This window comes from Paramisgurnus dabryanus, chromosome 10, assembly GCF_030506205.2.
Source record: "Paramisgurnus dabryanus chromosome 10, PD_genome_1.1, whole genome shotgun sequence".
NCBI classification, from domain to species: Eukaryota; Metazoa; Chordata; class Actinopteri; order Cypriniformes; family Cobitidae; genus Paramisgurnus; species Paramisgurnus dabryanus.
This window is the reverse complement of record NC_133346.1, coordinates 13,031,154-13,049,041: the sequence shown is the minus strand read 5'-3', so window position 1 is coordinate 13,049,041 and position 17,888 is coordinate 13,031,154. Positions and strand designations below refer to the sequence as shown.

At 35.0% G+C, this 17,888-nt stretch overlaps 2 protein-coding genes across 15 annotated transcripts in view; both read left to right on the top strand.

The window, feature by feature from the left end:
- ehbp1l1b (EH domain binding protein 1-like 1b) overlaps window positions 1–12,697 on the top strand; it is a 35,395-nt gene extending 22,698 nt beyond the window's left edge. For 13 of the 14 annotated variants that reach the window (XM_065258129.2, XM_065258163.2, XM_065258155.2 and 10 more), the window contains 12 exons: window positions 163–1,446; window positions 3,473–3,704; window positions 3,780–3,952; window positions 4,093–4,141; window positions 4,230–4,796; window positions 7,530–7,599; window positions 7,721–7,767; window positions 8,354–8,474; window positions 10,998–11,097; window positions 11,178–11,251; window positions 11,340–11,454; window positions 11,613–12,697. In XM_065258129.2, coding sequence (XP_065114201.1) covers window positions 163–1,446; window positions 3,473–3,704; window positions 3,780–3,952; window positions 4,093–4,141; window positions 4,230–4,796; window positions 7,530–7,599; window positions 7,721–7,767; window positions 8,354–8,474; window positions 10,998–11,097; window positions 11,178–11,251; window positions 11,340–11,454; window positions 11,613–11,700 — 2,920 coding nt within the window. In that variant the 3' untranslated portion in view covers window positions 11,701–12,697. The remainder of the gene's footprint in view (window positions 1–162; window positions 1,447–3,472; window positions 3,705–3,779; window positions 3,953–4,092; window positions 4,142–4,229; window positions 4,797–7,529; window positions 7,600–7,720; window positions 7,768–8,353; window positions 8,475–10,997; window positions 11,098–11,177; window positions 11,252–11,339; window positions 11,455–11,612) is intronic. The other variant, XM_065258138.2, reaches the window with a different exon arrangement.
- A 1,371-nt stretch (window positions 12,698–14,068) lies between these two features.
- On the top strand, window positions 14,069–16,910 carry rab1bb (RAB1B, member RAS oncogene family b). The gene is made up of 6 exons (XM_065258253.2): window positions 14,069–14,343; window positions 14,885–14,957; window positions 15,055–15,150; window positions 15,237–15,332; window positions 15,418–15,549; window positions 16,144–16,910. Exons 1-6 carry the CDS (start codon window positions 14,330–14,332, stop codon window positions 16,336–16,338), a joined length of 606 nt encoding a protein of 201 aa, XP_065114325.1. The 5' UTR covers window positions 14,069–14,329; the 3' UTR covers window positions 16,339–16,910.
- The last annotated feature ends 978 nt before the right edge of the window (window positions 16,911–17,888 follow it).

Genomic DNA, 17,888 nt, shown 5'->3' with positions numbered 1-17,888 from the left:
GATGTGGTGCAACAGTGCTGCTTGCCCAACTGTGCTTTCTGATTTGTCTGGCAATTTTTTATTCAATTGAATTTTTACTGCAGTACGTTGCATGCTGTAATAACTGAAGTGATAATAGGTGCAACGTTTTGATTTAATTTTCTGGTGTCCCGTTTCCCACAGACCGCAAGAATCCGCAATACCTCCGATATCACAAACACTGGAAACACCACCTCAGACCACCTTACCATCTGAATCCCTAAACCCTGCATATGTCTTGCAAGACATCACATCAATGCAAACTATTTCCCAACATGCTAGCAAAGTAGTACCGCCCTGCATAGATGAGAGTTTGCAGTCACCACCCCCAGTGCCTTTACAGGAAGTTGGCCCTGATGATATAAATCAAGATACTGTTTCCACAGCTGCCAACAGGCATGCGGTTTCTCCACAATGCACTGAAAAGGGAACCACCCATACACATTTAACAAAAGAGACAGCAGCTGTGACAACTATTGAGATATGCAAAGTTGTTGGAGAAGAGACGAAAGAGTTGTCACCACTAGAGTGCGCTGTAGCCGACAGCATGCTTGTAAACACTACTTCAACAATTGAGATGGAAAAGGAAAGTTCCCCAGTCATCGTTAAGGCAACGCCTCCTTCAGAGAGCATTCTTGTAACAGTCGCAGAGGGACCAGAAGATATAAACATAGATGAAAATGTTGTTTCCGGGAAGGATGTTTCTCCAAGAAGCTCAGTAGTTCCGTGGCCTTTCCCTTCTCCTAAATTTGAAAGACATCCCGAGACTTCAAACGAGCTCACAAAAGATACAGAAAGTTCTTGTGATCCCTCAGAAGAGAGCATGCTTATGGCAAAGATTCGTGAAATGGCAGAAGATGACACCCCACAACCTTTGGCTCCTGCACCACGCACTAAAAAACGTTTGGTACCGTGCATGTCAGACTTTGACCTTCCTCCAACTCCCCCCCTGCAACACAAGACCAGCATAAAGTCACTTAAGGATGAGACGATGGCAAATTTAGATCAAAGCATCTCTACGAAAACGGAGGTCTCTGGAGACGAAACTTCACCGAATGTCATCTCTTTGGAGCAGATCACAATTACATGCAATGAGAAGATAGATACCAGTCCAACTCGGACTCCTGAGATCTGTACGACTCCAGATCCTGGGTCAGATGATACCCAGAAAGAACCACATGATACAGATGTTACTTTAAATGACAATGTCCAATCTAATAATAAAGATCAAAGTGTCCAATTGGAATGTGAGGCAGCTGAAAAGGAGTGCCAGGGTTCACCAGCCGTTGCGCCTACAACACCGGCACATCATTTATTCTCAGAAACAACAGCTGAACTTGGAAAACATGAAGAGCAAGAATTAAGCATTGATAAAAGTGACGAAACTCAAAGTACACAGGAGATGCCATCTCCAATGCCTGATAAATTGTAAGTTTGAGTGGCATGTGAAGACTAAAATTCACAAAGATTATTTTAGCATATCTACTGTTTAATCTTAAAAATAAAATGCAAAGCAGGGTCCCACATTTTTTTTTTAGATAAATATTATATATTAATATTTGCATGTATTTACATTAATCTTAAAACATCACACAACTTTGCAGGTATCTACAAAAAAGCCTTAAGGTGTAGTTTAAAGGGCCCATATTATGCAAAATCCACTTTAATAAGGTGTTTGGACATAAATGTATGTTTCCAGTGTGTGAACACAACCACCCTACAATGAAAAAAATCCACTTACTTCTCCTTAATCCATACTAAAACCAGAGCAGCCTTATTAGACATGCTATTTTATTTCTTTAGTTAATGTGATATCACACTAACAAAGCCCTGCCCACAGCCAATAACTGACTGGTTAATTTGACCCTAAATGTGTTTATTAGCACGTTGTAGCACCAATGCGGCTAAATATACTACTGTCCCAGACTGAATTCACAGGAATCAAATCTATTTTTAACCTTAAAGGAATATTCAATTTTCTTAAAAGAAAAATCCAGATAATTTACTCACCACCATGTCATCCAAAATGTTGATGTCTTTATTTCTTTTGAGGAAAACATTGCAGGATTTTTCTCATTTTAATGGGCACCACCACTTAACACTTAACTCAACACTTAACAGTTTTTTCAACGGAGTTTCAAAGGACGAGGCATAAGGGTCTTATCTAGCAAAACGATTGTCATTTTTGACAATAAAAATAACAAATATCCACTTTTAAAGCACAACTTCTCGTTTAGATCCGGTCGTCATGCGCTAGCGTGACCCGACGCAATACGTCATCACGTCAAGAGGTCACAGAGGACGAATGTGAAACTCCGCCCCAGTGTTTACAAATGTGGTGAAAGAGGACCGTTCCTACGTTGTTGTATGTCAACTGATACTAATTAATGTCTTTGTGTCAGTTTATTGTTTAAAATGGTCCGCAAATGTGCGTTTTATATATGTAACACGTGACCTCCCTACGTCACTACGCATTTACGTTAGGTCGCGCTGGACCGGACCTAAACGAAAAGTTGTGCTTTAAAAGTGTATATTTGTTATTTTTCTTGTCAAAAATGACCATTGTTTTGCTAGATAAGACCCTTATGCTTCGTTTGGGATTGTTTATAGTCCTTTGAAACTCCGTTGAAAAAAACTGTTAAGTATTGAATTAAGTATTAATTGTTGGTGTCTATTAAAGTCCATTAAAATGAGAAAAATCCTGCAATGTTTTCCTCAAAAAACATAATTTCATCTCGACTGAACAAAGAAAGACATCAACATTTTGGATGACATTGTGGTGAGTAAATTATCTGGATTTTTCTTTTAAGAAAATGGAATATTCCTTTAAGCTTCAACTAATTTGCATTTAAAGGTACAGACATGATAACAGCTAGATTTTGCTCCAGCCCATATAGGTGCATTTTGGACATGCTATAATAAATTATCTGTGAAGTATTTTGTGCTGAAACTTCACAAACACATTCTAGGCACACCTGAGACTTATATTACATCTTGTCATAATGGGCATAATATTGGCCCTTTAATTCTTACTGTGAATAAAATTGTTATCTTAAAACCAAATACATTAATTATATATTGTATAATAAAAATAGGGCTGCATAACAACTAATCACAACTAATCGTTTGCAGAATAAAAGTTTTTGTTTACATCATATATGTGTGTGTGTATTGTGTATGATAATTATGTATATTTAAATACACACACGTGCATGTATATGTGTATATACATTTTTATATTTATATATAATTTATATTATACATAAATATGACTACTTAATATATACAAATATTTTTTCCTTAAAATTTTACAAGCATGTGTGTGTATTTATATATACATAATTATTATACACAAAAAAACTTTTATTCTGCAAACGATTAGTTGCGATTAGTTGTTATGCAGCCCTAAATAAAAAAGCTGAACTTGGTATGTTATGTTTTGTTCTTTTGACAGGTCTGATTTACCTCAGCCAAAGGAGTCCTTCATTAAAACACCAGAGGATAAAGGATTTGAGAGCCCATCTAAGAGCCCTGGCAGTGTACATGTTAACGGACAGACCGGCACATCCCAGGAAATTGAAGTTCCTATGCGCGGCAAAAAGAAAATTCCAGCACCAGTGGACCTCACAGCAGTAAAGAAACTAGAAGAATCCATTAAAGATGGTTCGGGAGTACCTGCTTGGGAAGTGAGTTGCGTTTGTCTTTTATATTTGACAGTATCACTGTTTCTTTCCAGGTTTAACATATGTTTTTCTACACAGTTTGCAAGTCCACTGCCCAGTCCTGGTCTGGTGACATCCAGTCAGTCCTTGCTGGAATGGTGTCAGCAGATCGCTAAAAACTATAAGGGAATAAAAATTACAAACTTCAGCACATCCTGGCGTAACGGCCTGGCGTTCTGTGCTATCTTGCATCACTTCCACCCTGATTTAATGTGAGTTTTAAATTAATTTATCAAATAAAACTATTGCACTTTATTTTTTAGTAAATCAATTTATTTCAACGCATTTATGTAATTCCTGCAAAAATTATACATTGATTTCGCCATCTACTGACCAAGCTTTTGTTTTTTAGTACCTTTAATGCATTGGAGCCTCACAACATAAAGGAAAACAACAAAAAAGTAAGTTTGGTTCCAGTGCTGTTGCTATTTTAGATCTTTAAGAACCATTGAACATAAATCATAACTACATCCATCTTCTATGTTTCAGGCTTTTGATGGTTTCGCATCATTGGGAATCTCTCGTCTGCTGGAGCCTTCAGACATGGTGCTTCTCTCCGTACCAGATCGTTTGATCGTCATGACGTATCTGTGCCAAATCCGTGCTCATTTCACCGGGCAGGAACTGAGCGTGCTGCAGATCGAACAGAACAACAGTCAGTCCAGCTACGCGGTAGCCGAACCCAACCGGGGGCCGGACGTGGATGTTGCAGCTAAATTTTGTGCCGAGAGGCTGCAGGCAGGAGCTTTGTCTGGGGAGAGTAACAGCAGGGAGCCGCAGGGAGAGGATCAAACAGATACTGTGGCGAAGCATAACGGAGGCCTCGTTCCTCCACCCCGGACTAGGCGTGCAGGAAAGGCAGATGAGAACGGTAGTAAGGATACAGCAATCAAGGGATCGGAGACGGATGGAAGTGTGCAGACTCCAGTGGCTCCTCCGAGGTCAAACACGACGGCTTCTAAATCAGGCTTAGGGCACTTACGAGACGCAGATCTGGTCAAGAGACAGCGGTCACGGCGAAGGAGCGAATCTATAGAGAAGACAGATTCAAAAGAGGTAAAAGATGTCAAAAAAAATCTAGCTTCCTTATAAGTAGTTTTCTCTTTTAACTCATTCCCCGCCAGCCATTTTTTGTGATATTCACAAAAGTTTCACAAAATGCTTTCGAGGAAAATTTTCTTCTAAAAATATATAAACATACAAATATATCAAATGAAAGAACAGAACCTCTGCTTTTAAACAAACAAACAAACAAAACGGGAAAAAAAACTTTTTATATCTATATTTTTTCTCTGCTTATAAACTCTTAAATATGGATATGTTTCTTTAAAGATACAAATTGTTTAGCAAAAAGCTGAAATAATTGCATTTTTGTGAATGAATTTGTTAGAGATCAGATTCAGAATGATTATCAAACCATACACAGAGTTTAAAATTATTAAATAACCTTTTGGCTTCACTTTTTATGCAAATGTTTTCTGTTAATTAATGAGATAACTTGTCAATGGCAGGGAAAGAGTTAAGAGTAAATTTCGCTTAACTTATGTTTTCCAATGTGCTGTTTAAAAAATAAACAAATGCTTAAAACTGTGTACTAAAAAAGTACACACACAAAAAAAGAAACACAACAAGAAAAAAACTAATGCAGATACCACATCCCTTGCAAATTGCACACGCAATTGACAATATTAATACCAGCAATGGTAAACAGAATACCTGTACGGTAAGATATTACAGCCACACAATATACAGCCGTGTTAATACACTTCTGATAATACCAACAATGGTAATCTAAATACCTAAAAGGTAAAATACACAACCTCATCAACCCATAAATATTTCCGTACAAGTCTCATAATACCAACAATGGTAAACCAACTATCCATAGGATAGAATAACATAACCAACAACTAATGCTACGCACACAATTACGCCCCACTCTCCTTGTAATTTGTTAAGACCATTTTTTTATACAATACTTTAAATTGATTTAAGCTTCGACATTGTTTGTATTCATGCCTGAGACTATTCCATAACTTAATACCACGTATCGTCGCACAGAAACTCCTCCTAATAGTATTTATTTTTGGTATTAAGAAATTGCCATACCTCCTTAAGCTATGCAGTTGTTCTCTGTATAAATAACTTTTGTAAGTTCACAGGTAATAGATTGTAATATGCTTTATATGACGATTGTAGTGTATGTAATTTAATTAAGTCCTGTAGTTTCAATAACTTTGATTCAATAAAAAGTGGATTTGTATGATCCAAAAATGTAGCTTTATTTATAATACGTATAGCCCTTTTTTGTAACATACATAATGAATGGATTGCATTGTTATAATTGTTTCCCCATACTTCCACACAATAAGACAAATATGGTAAAATCAGGGTACAATACAGTGTACGTAGTATATTGACATCAAGGACCTGTTTAGCTTTATTTATTATTGCAAGGCTTTTGGAGATTTTAGTTTGTATGTGTCTAATGTGCGTTTTCCAGGTTAGTCTATTATCTATTGTAACTCCTAGAAATTTAATCTCAGAAACATAATCAATTTGTATCCCTTCTATCTCAATTGTTTTGTCCGTTTTACTCATATAATTACCAAATAATATAGCCTTTGTTTTATCTAAATTTAAAGATAATTTATTACTATCCATCCATTTTTTATGTTGCTTAATTCCGTATTAATGATATTAATGGCCTTGTCCAAATTATCATCACAATAAAAGATGTTGGTGTCATCTGCAAACAATACACACATAATTAATTTAGAAACTTGAAATATATCATTGATGTACAAATTGAATAATTTTGGGCCCAATAATGACCCTTGAGGGACACCACAGGAAATTTCACAACACTCCGAGGAGAATTCACCCATCTCTACATATTGTACTCTGTCACTCAAGTAGCTCTTTATCCAATTTCCAGCCACCCCACGTATTCCATATCTTTCTAATTTCTTAAGTAGTATGGCATGATTAATAGTATCAAAGGCTTTTTTCAGATCAATAAATACTCCAATAGTAATTTTTTTGTTGTCCAAAGCCTTTGATAATTTTTCAGTTGCATCAATTATGGCCATAGATGTAGACCTTTTATTTCTAAATCCATATTGGCCTTCATTAATCAGATTGTATTTTTCAACAAATTTTTCTAATCTGGCATTGAAAATCTTTTCTAAAATTTTTGAAAATTGAGGAAGCAATGAAATTGGTCTATAATTATTAAAATTGTGTTTTTTCCAGTTTTGAATAATGGAATAACTTTTTGCCATTTTCATTTTCTTCGGGACACAGCCATTTGTGAGGGACAGATTACAAATATGTGTTAATGGTGTTTTGATATTATTTATCACTTTCTTTATTATAGCCATGTTAATGGCATGGCAGTCCATAGAATAGTTATTTTTGGACTTATGGACAATGTCCACTAACTCATCTTCACATACTACAGAAAGAAAGATTGTATTAGAATTATTCTCAATTTTTTCTATATTATGCTCAATTTGTACGTCTGGGATTCCTGCTGCCAAATCACGACCGATATTTACAAAAAACGTATTGAAGCTATTGACTATCCTATTCTTACCACTATATTCACCATGTGCATCTATAAAGTATTCAGGGTAGTTAGTTATATAAGAACTGGGCAAAAACATTTGGAGTGATCAAATTGCTACATTTGAGTTTGTTTACATGTTTTCTTAACAGTAGACATTAGTTTATTTTAATAATCATAATGATATGATGTTCTTATCTTCACTTGTTATTCAATCTCAGACTGGTAAAGGTGAGCTGGCGGGTGAAGGAACAAATGGCTCAACAGCTGCCACCGAACATGCTGATACAGGTAATCTCATATATAGTTTATTGTATCTATAATATAAATTTTGGTTGGTTGAAACATGTTTTTCTCTTTTTCCGTAACATTTCACACTTCTTTAATTTGTTTCCCCATTTACTGCCTGCAGAACACCATGAAGCAAACCAGCGAAAATCAGCACAGTTTGAAAAAATGGTCAGTATGTTTTCAGTCTTCAGACAGTTCACAATTACAAAAGTGTGTTTTGTAAAGTATCTATTTGAATAATTTTGTCTTATAGTAAAACATTAAATTGACATGGCTATCTGGGCATGTTGAATGTTAAGAAAATAGTCTGTGTCTGCAATATTCAAATGAAGAGTCAACTTGCAGATCATACCTCCTAAATCCTGATGCATGACCTGTTTCCATCCCATGATTATTCTGCATGTTTTAAAGTCTCCCTGTAGTCAATAATTTTATCAGTTAAAACTCATCACCACATAGATATATACATGTCATCACAGGGGGACTTTAACAAATTTTTATCTTAATATAAATCAAGCCTGTCTTTTCCTCTCTCTCTTCCTTGTCCTGTTGTGTTCTCTGTGTTTTGTTACTTTTGTATGTTACTGTTTACATGTCAACTCTGTATTTGTCTTTATACTTTTACTTTGTCTCTCTCTCAATATCCTACTATTCAACTCTTGCATCTCATCCTGTCCATCGTGTCTTCTTTCTGTTTCTCTGTGGCTCTCTTGTCTTGTTTTATGTATGTCTTCCTGTGGTACTTTCTGGCTAGTGCCTGCAGGACACCAATCAGTATGTGCTGAGTGAACTTCAGGCCCTGGAAACAGAACAGAAGCACATAGATAGTAGAGCTGCTATCGTAGAGAAGAGGCTCAGGAGGCTTATGGAATCGGGTAAGATCATTATGGCAAGATTACCTTGGCTGTGTGAGAGCTTGTATTTATTCTGAGAAAATAAGTATTTTAGGATTAGTAAATGATAATGTAACATCCTAATTTTTATAGCAGAGAATTGTTAGATGAAATGTGTTAAGAATGTTTAAGGAGTTAGCTCTATTAAGTAGTGGAAATGTTGCTATATTAAATAGAAGCGGCATGTAAGGTTTTGTCTCCGCATTTTAAGAATCAGTATAGAATCAGGAATTTACGTATAATAAAGAAACAGCAGAGAATCAAGAATCAGTACAGAATTGAGAATCAGTACCGAATCGAGAATCAGCACCGAATCGAGAATCAGCACAGAATCGAGAATAAGCACAGAATCAAGGCTCATTAAAGAATCAGTCAATACATAATCAAAAATCAGCATAGAACCAAAAGTCAGTACAGAATCAATCAGTACAGAATCAGTCAGTACAGAATTGAGAATCAGTACAGAATCGAGAATCAGCACAGAAACAAAAATAAGTAGTTAGTTAGTACAGAATAAGACAATACATAATAAAAATCAGCACAAAATCAATAAGTACAGTATCAGTCAGTACAGAATCAAAAATGTGCACAGAATCAATAAGCACAGTATCAGTCAGTACAGAATCAATAAGTACAGCATCAGTCAGTACAGAATAAAAAAATAGCACAGAATCAATAAGTACAGTATCAGCCAGTACAGAATCAATAAGTACAGTATCAGTCAGTACAGAATCAAAAATAAGCCCAGAATCAATAAGTACAGTATCAAGAGTCAGTACAGAATCAATCCATACAGAAGTGAGAATGAGCACAGAATTGAGTCAGCACAAAATCAAGAATCAATACAGAGTCAATCGGTACAGAATCAGTCAATACTTAATCAAGAATGAGCACATAATCAAAAGTCAGCACAGAATAGGGAATTAGGACAGAATTAAGAATCGGTACAGAATCAGTCATTACAGAATCAAGAATCAGTACAGAATCTGTAAGAACTGAATCATTCAGTACAGAATTAGTACAGATTCAGTCAGTACAGAATCAAGAGTTAGCACATATTTTAGAATCAGTACAGAATCAGTCATTACACAATCAAGCATCAGTACAGAATCTGTAAGAATTAAACCATTCAGTACAGAATCAGTACAGATTCAGTAAGTACAGAATCAGTACAGATTCAGTAAGTACAGAATCAGTCAATAAAGAAGCAAGAATCAGTATAGAATCAACCAGAATGAAATAATTTAGTACAGATTTAAGAATCAGTACAAGTTCAGTCAATAGATAATCAGTAATCAGCAAAGAAGCAAGAATCAGTACGGAATGGAATCATTTAGTACAGATTTAAGAATCAGTACAGGATCAATAAGTACAGAATCAGTAATCAGCAAAGAATCAAGAATAGGTAGAGAATCTGTAAGAATGGATTCATTCAGTTTCGAATTAGTACAGATTCAGTCAATACAGAATCAAGAATCAGTACAGAATCAGTCAGTAAAGAATCAAAAACCAGTACAGAATCTGTAAGAAAGGAATCATTCAGTACAGAATCAGTACAGATTCACTAAGTACAGAATCAAGAATCAGTACAGAATCAGTCAGTAAAGAAGCAAGAATCAGCACAGAATCCGTCAGAATGGAATCATTTAGTACAGATTTAAGAATCAGTACAGGATCAATAAGTACAGAATCAGTCAATACATAATCAGTAATCAGTACAGAATCAAGAGTCAGCGCAGATTTAAGAATCAGTACAGAATCAGTCATTGCAGAATCAAAAATCAGTACAGCATCTGTAAGAATGGAATCATTCAGTAAAGAATCAGTACAGATTCAGTCAGTACAGAAGCAAGAATCAGTACAGATTCAGTCAGAATGGAATCATTTAGTATGAATTTAAGAATCAGTACAGAATCAGTCAGGAAAGAAGCAAGAATCAGTACGGAATCAGTCAGAATGGAATAATTTAGTATGGATTTAAGAATCAGTACAGGATCAATGAGTACAGAATCAGTCAATACATAATCAACAATCAGCAGAGAATCGATCAGTACAGAATCAGTCAATAGATAAGAGTCAACACGGAATTGAGTCAGTACAGAATCAAGATTCAGTAGAGAATCAGTCAGTACATAATCAGTAATCAGTACAGAATAAAAAGATTTAAGAATCAACACAGAATCAGTCAGTACAGAATCCGTCAGTAAAGAAGCAAGAATCAGTACACAATCAGAACAAGATAATTTAGAACAAAATCATTCAGTACAGATTAAAGAATCAGTACTGGATCAATCAGTACAGAATCAAGAATAAGATCAACATCAAGATTTACTGTGGCACAGAATGAAGAATCAGAAAATCAAGAATCAGTAAAGGATTAGTCGGTACAGAATCATTTGGTACAGAATCATGAATCCGCACAGAATCGATCAGTACATTGTTGCTGTTGTGTTCTGAGAGTTGAGTTGAGTTCAGACCATAAACATCCCATATTTTGTTAAACAGGAAGTGATAAAGATGAAGAAGAGAAGCTGATTCAGGAGTGGTTCACTCTTGTTAACAAGAAGAACGCTTTGATCAGGAGACAAGACCATCTGGAGCTGCTGTATGTTCCACTGATTATCCCAGTCACATTCACCACTGATAAAGACAGACATATTCAATATAAGTATGTTCACCTTGCAGGCAAGAAGAGCAGGATTTAGAAAGAAGATTTGAGCTGCTAACGCGAGAACTTAGAGCCATGATGGCTATCGAAGGTGAGCAACAGTTATTGAAAGAGTGGTCACTTTGGCATCAGTTCAGTTGTGACCATCACTTATACATCCATCATATTTAATCTATCAGACTGGCAGAAGACGCAGGCCCAGCAGCACAGAGAACAGTTACTACTGCAAGAGCTGGTGTCTCTGGTCAACAAGCGCGATGAGCTGGTCAGAGACATGGATGCCAAGGAGAGAGGGTAAGTTAAAAAAATGCATCTATTCCCATTCTTCTAGTTTCCATCTATTCTGGCCTCCTACTGGACATATATGCATATGCTTTCTGATCAAAAGGTTTGAAAGATTATGAAAATCATTGAATGAAACTTTTAAGCACTGACTGTGTTTCTATGTGCAGGGCTCTGGAGGAAGATGAGAGATTGCAACAAGGTCTGGAAGCAAGAAAGAGAAAATACAGCAATAAGGAAAAGTGTGTTCTTCAATAATTGCACAAAGCTGGAATTTGTAATGAAACTGTGGCTCATTGTGTCACACACTGCACACCAAGGACTATTTTTTTAAAAGTGTAAATCTTTAAATACACCAGGACGTGAGTGTGCCTTTAAACTGTCAAAGACTTTTTGCCTGAAGATCATGTAAGAAAGTCTTTTATGTTGAAGACATTTTCAGGAACAGTAGTTCCGGGGATACCATTTCAAGTCAAGATGATTAGTGAAATTATTTTTTGAACGTTTTAAGTTTTAAGATTTTCAGTGTTTTCCTGTTGATGGTTTTTCATCACAAGTTTGGTTAATAAGCAATATTACTTGAAATCTGAAAAGTTCTCTTTTGCCTTATGTTTTACTTATCAATAAACAAAAGCTCCTTGCACACTTCAATAGCTGCTGGTGGGTTCAATGCACACGGGAAACAATAAAGAAAGGAGAAGTCTCACACATCGTTGAAAAGCTTGCAAGAAATATGACATTTATCACTTTTGGTCATGCCAGGCATTGTTTTGCTGGATTTGCTTCATGAAACTTGCTTTCTCTCCTTATGTACAATTGAAAAAGGAATGTTTTTCTACATGGTGGGACAATTAAGATAATTTGACACTTTTTTTGAAAGACAAAGAGGCTTGTGCCAAAGTTTTCTGTTGTTAAGTTATTTATTTGTCCATGTTTGCAGGTATAGTCTCTGTATTGTGTTAGCTGCAAATTGTATTATCTGATGTGTTTTATCAGACAGTATCTGTAAAGATGTTATTTCAAGTTTCTCCAAATGTACTTTTGCATTGCAGTGCCTTTAGAGGTTTAATACCTTTTGACAAGGGGCTTTTTTATATAATAAAGCCATTTTCTGTTTTAAATTTTACAAATATTTATGGGTTGTTTTATAGATATACAAAAATATTTTTTCTCTGTAATTTTTTGATATTTTTCAAGTGTTATTCATTCCTATTTTAAGATTTAGGATATTCAATAAAGTTTGATGATGTTTGAAGTCTTTTTGTCTAAATGTAAGTTCTCCATCCAGCTACCAAGAGCACCATTGTGTCTATCTATCAATGCCCTAATAACTGCATAATAACCAGTAACCCTTAGACATACTTATAATAAGAAAAATGCTCCTGAATACTTTGGCAGGGCATTGTGTTAGCAGCGTAAAAAGTCATGGGTTTGAACCCAGGAAACAAATGTATACCTGTAAATCACTTTGGATTAAAACGTCTGCTAAATGAAAATGTACCGACTAAATAATCCCATACGGCAAAAAATATATTTTTAAATATATTTCAAAATATACAAAAAATTGTCAAAAAATACATTTGCTGAAATTTATTTTGGAATATGTTTACAAAATATATTTTTTTACAGATATATTTTTTTGTATATTTTGAAATATATTTTAAAGTAAATACATTTTAAAGCATTAAAAATATATTTATCCATCCATATATTTGAATTCAAGGAAATATATTCACGTTGCATTGGAAGAAAAACTTTATGTTGCGATCCCGTAAACATAACAGTTTTGAAAAGTTCAAATTAAATATAGTTTTAACTTTAAAAATATACTTTATTAAATTAACTTATTTAGCATATATTTACAATATATTTAGGCAATAATATATTTAAAATAATTTTTCATATGGGATGTAAAATTAGAAATGTATTTGCTTGCCCTTAAAATACATTTTGAAATATACTAGTCAACATTTGAAGTGGATAAAAAAAGTTAATCAAAGTTGTCCTAAAACAAGAATGGGTATTAGGGATTGGTTTTATGTAAACTTTTATAAAAGGTTTTGATATACTTTGAATGTTGACTGGTTTGTTGATATAGGTTAATACTAAATATATTTACATATTCAAAAAAATATATTCAATTGAGCATAACATACTACAAAATGTATTTAGCATATATTTAAAATATTTTTTGGCCAGAGAAATTTATATTTGTGCCATATTGGATGCCTCAGCAACATCCTATGGTTGCAAAACATTCAAACTAGCACAAAAACGACGTAAAATGAATAAATATAGGGTAATTTTAGGTAGACTGGTCATTTTTTCTGTGATCAACTTGTACGCTTTTACAAAATGTACATACTAAATAACATAAATCCACAATGCATGTAATACAGTTTGCTATACAGTACATTGATTTCATTCTTTGACATGGCCTTAGCCAGTATTAAAGAAATCAAGGTTATATTTTCACAGAATGTTCTTTACTTTACATATTGTAGGATGATTTTATGTAGAAAGCAGTAAATGACAAAAAATTACAGACTGGGACCGAGTCACATCATAACATATGCATGGATCCCACCACTAGGAGGCGACTGCTGATCAGAATTACATCTGTAGCTGCGCACTATTATCCGTCACTGCCGCACCTGCGCGGCTGTAAAACCAGAGAGTAGAGAGTGAGGAAAGCAGACTCGTTTGATTGTACATCAGATCTGTAAAAGCATCACGGCTGACCTTATAAACAGAGTAAAAACTTAATCCTCTTTTAACCGCGTCTTCAAGATAAAAAAATACTCGCTCAGTCAGCCGGTAAACACTAGGCGACCCGGAGCGCTTTTTCCAGTCGGACAAACAATAACAATCTGTTTGCTGTCACATCATGAACCCTGAATAGTAAGTCGTGTTACTTTGTCATAATGTAAATATTGATGTCATAATGTGAATATTGAAAATATCTTTAGTAACCTTGAGACAAAATGTAAGTGTTACGCAGCAATGGTCGTGGTGACTGGTTTCATTGTTGTGCTGGAGTTAAAGTCCTGATATGAATGTTCCAATAGGAAACGCTTATAAATTATGTCTTGACAGCTCTGCTGTATTTCTTCTGAGCATTCAGACTACTGGAGAGACTATTAACAATTGTGTGACCATGCCTGTGAAAACTCAACTAAAGACATTGTTCTGTGATTTACTATTTTCTAAATAAAATCATAATACGTAATGTAAAGAACATTTTGTGAAAATATAACCTTGATATCTAAGGCCATGGCAGAGATTAAAATAATGCTCCTAATCTCATATTTAGATTGAGACTACCCTGGATTTCAATCTAAATATATATATATATATATATATATATATATATATATATATATATATATATATATATATATATATATGAATTGAAAAGTGATGTTTCTACATCTTTCAACAGTGACTACTTATTTAAGCTGCTTCTGATTGGAGATTCTGGTGTTGGGAAATCCTGCATCCTCCTGCGATTTGCGGTAGGTGCTTTATTTTGTTGTACAAATGACTTTTTGCCTTATTAGAGTAATATATAGGCTACTGTTGATTCTCAATGGGTTAATTCTTCAATTCCAGGATGACACATACACTGAGAGTTTTATCAGTACCATCGGGGTGGATTTCAAGATCCGAACTATTGAGTTGGATGGAAAGACTATCAAACTGCAAATTGTACGTTTTCAGACCCTAGGATTCGATGTACAAAGTGTTTCTTAATATTAAACGACAGATATTTTGAGCATTGTCTGTGTCTACAGTGGGACACTGCCGGACAGGAGAGATTTCGCACCATTACCTCCAGCTACTACAGGGGAGCTCACGGGATCATTGTTGTCTATGATGTTACGGACCAGGTTTGTAAGACCTTTTTATAAGAATAAAGAAGTGAATATTTAAACCGGACACATTTGTGAAAATTGTAATATGCCTGTGTTTAAGGAATCTTACAACAACGTGAAACAGTGGCTGAAGGAAATCGATCGGTATGCAAGTGAGAATGTCAACAAACTACTTGTAGGGAACAAGTGTGATCTCACTACAAAAAAAGTTGTGGACTATACAACAGCAAAGGTAACAACCACAAGACTTCCTCCTTAGATTAGTTGAGGCCCCATACATTGACTGTAATGTTTTCTATTTGATTCTGTTAAATTTAGCTTAAAGGGGACATATCGTGAAAATCTGACTTTTTCCATGTTTTAGTGCAATAATTGGGTCCCCAGTGCTTCTATAAATCTAGAAAATGTGAAAAAGATCAACCCAGTAACTAAGTTTTGGCATGTAAAAAATAGGTCTATGAAATTTGGCACCTTTTGTGATGTCACAAGGGGATAATACTGCCACATAATCTGCACTATCCAACCACAGCACTGCCATTTAGTGTAGAGATCAACTCATTTGCATTTAAAAGGACACACCCAAAAAAGGCACATTTTTGCTTACACCTACAAAGTGGCAAATTTAAACATTCTATAATAATAAATTATCTATATGATATTTTGAGCTAAAGCTTCACATATGTACTCTGGGGACACCAAAGTTTTATTTGACATATTAAAAAAGTCTAGTGAACTGTTTCCTTTAAACACGCATTATACATTAACCACTCTTAAAACACAGCTGGCACTTCATCCCACACTGTATTTTTGGATTGTTTCTTCGCAGGAGTTTGCTGACTCTCTTGGTATCCCTTTCCTTGAAACGAGTGCCAAAAACACCACAAACGTGGAGCAGGCGTTCATGACCATGGCAGAAGAAATAAAGAAACGAATGAGACCGGGAGCTTCGGGTGGTGCAGAGAAAACTGATATTAAGATCGATAGCACCCCTGTACAACAGTCGGGTGGAGGGTGCTGCTAGTATAGTAACATATTTTCTCAGGGACTGTGAAGATTGGATGGGTTTCGAAGACTGGACGTTATTGAGTGTTGTGTAGAAGTGACAAATATGGATAAACATGACTGACTGCCGCATGGTGCTCAATAAAGTCAAAAATCACTACTGTTGTTTTACAATGTGCACACACAAAGAAACACTTAGATGGCTTTTTCCACTTTTAAGTTAATGTGTTTAAAAATAAGATATAAACCGATTCGGGGTATTTGCCTGTATGTAAAAAAAAATGTCCAAATCACTGTTAATAGTCGGTAACATTAACAATCCATTCATATGGCAGTTTAAATCCTCAAAGTATGTACTGTAAGATGCACTGCGCAGGATTGCTGCATTGTTCATGTTTTACAATAAGATCTGTGCTAGAGGTTACGAGTTGTCATTTAAGGCATTGTGCTTCAGTATGGTAGACCACCGACTCTCAAGATTTCTCATTTAGAGTTTTATTATAGTTTATAGAAATATTAATAATGTTGTGTGGTGTGTCGTCATTAGTTTATCTTCATTGTAATGGCGTTGAAATAAATTAATGACATTTATTTCTGTGGTGGTACATCCTAAGGATTTTCTCAGTCGCTTTCTGGGACATTCACTGTAGATCAGTGGTTCTTAAACTTTTTGGGGTGTGGCCCCCACCCCCAGGCAGGGTGCATTCCTTTAGTCTCAAACATAGAATTTTATTTAAACATTAAGTGTTGGTTAGTAGCCTTATTTTCTGATGTTTATTTACACAGAGCTTATGATAAATTAGTGGGTTTTATAAAATGTCAACAAATATTGATCAGTGACTGAATGTATATATAAACATGCAACTGGTGTCATTGTAGTCCCTTCCTTACCTAATAAATAATATGGCATGAATCTTAAAAACTTTTCTTCTAAAAAAAAATTAAAATACAACAGTTACTACGGTGATATCATTGAAAATGTTTCTTTTCATAAAATCATCCTAAATAGTGTAAAGAACATTCTGTGAAACTATAAACTTGATATCTTTAATACTGACTGAGTAAGGTCATATCAACGATCGAAATAAAATCAAACTTTGATGATCAAAATATTATAATTAGATTATGAGACTTTAACGTGGATTTCACAGACATGCTCATATATTTATTAAAGCTGACGTAAAAACATCTTAGTTATTTAGTTTATGCAATCCAAAGCAGCAGCAGATGGCAGCAAGACATGACAATGATGAGAATGAATCACATGTACTGTAACCCTAACAGTCTTCAGCACAGAAATCATTTAAACCCTAGAGAGGAGAAATGCGTTCTTATAGCTGTGAAGACATGAAGTACCTCTACTTTACTAATAATTTCCTATCTTTTCCATAGCCTGGTCCACGTGACCGGAAGTAAAAAGAGATCGTATGTTGTGGCTAGAGGGTACACATATACGGCCAAAATCTCGTGAAATTTCGACGGATGAGCGTTGTTTTCATTCGAATCCTACCTCCAAACCTAACCCTAAACCCAAAATTTTACGGGATTTATGCCGTAACGTACGCTGTA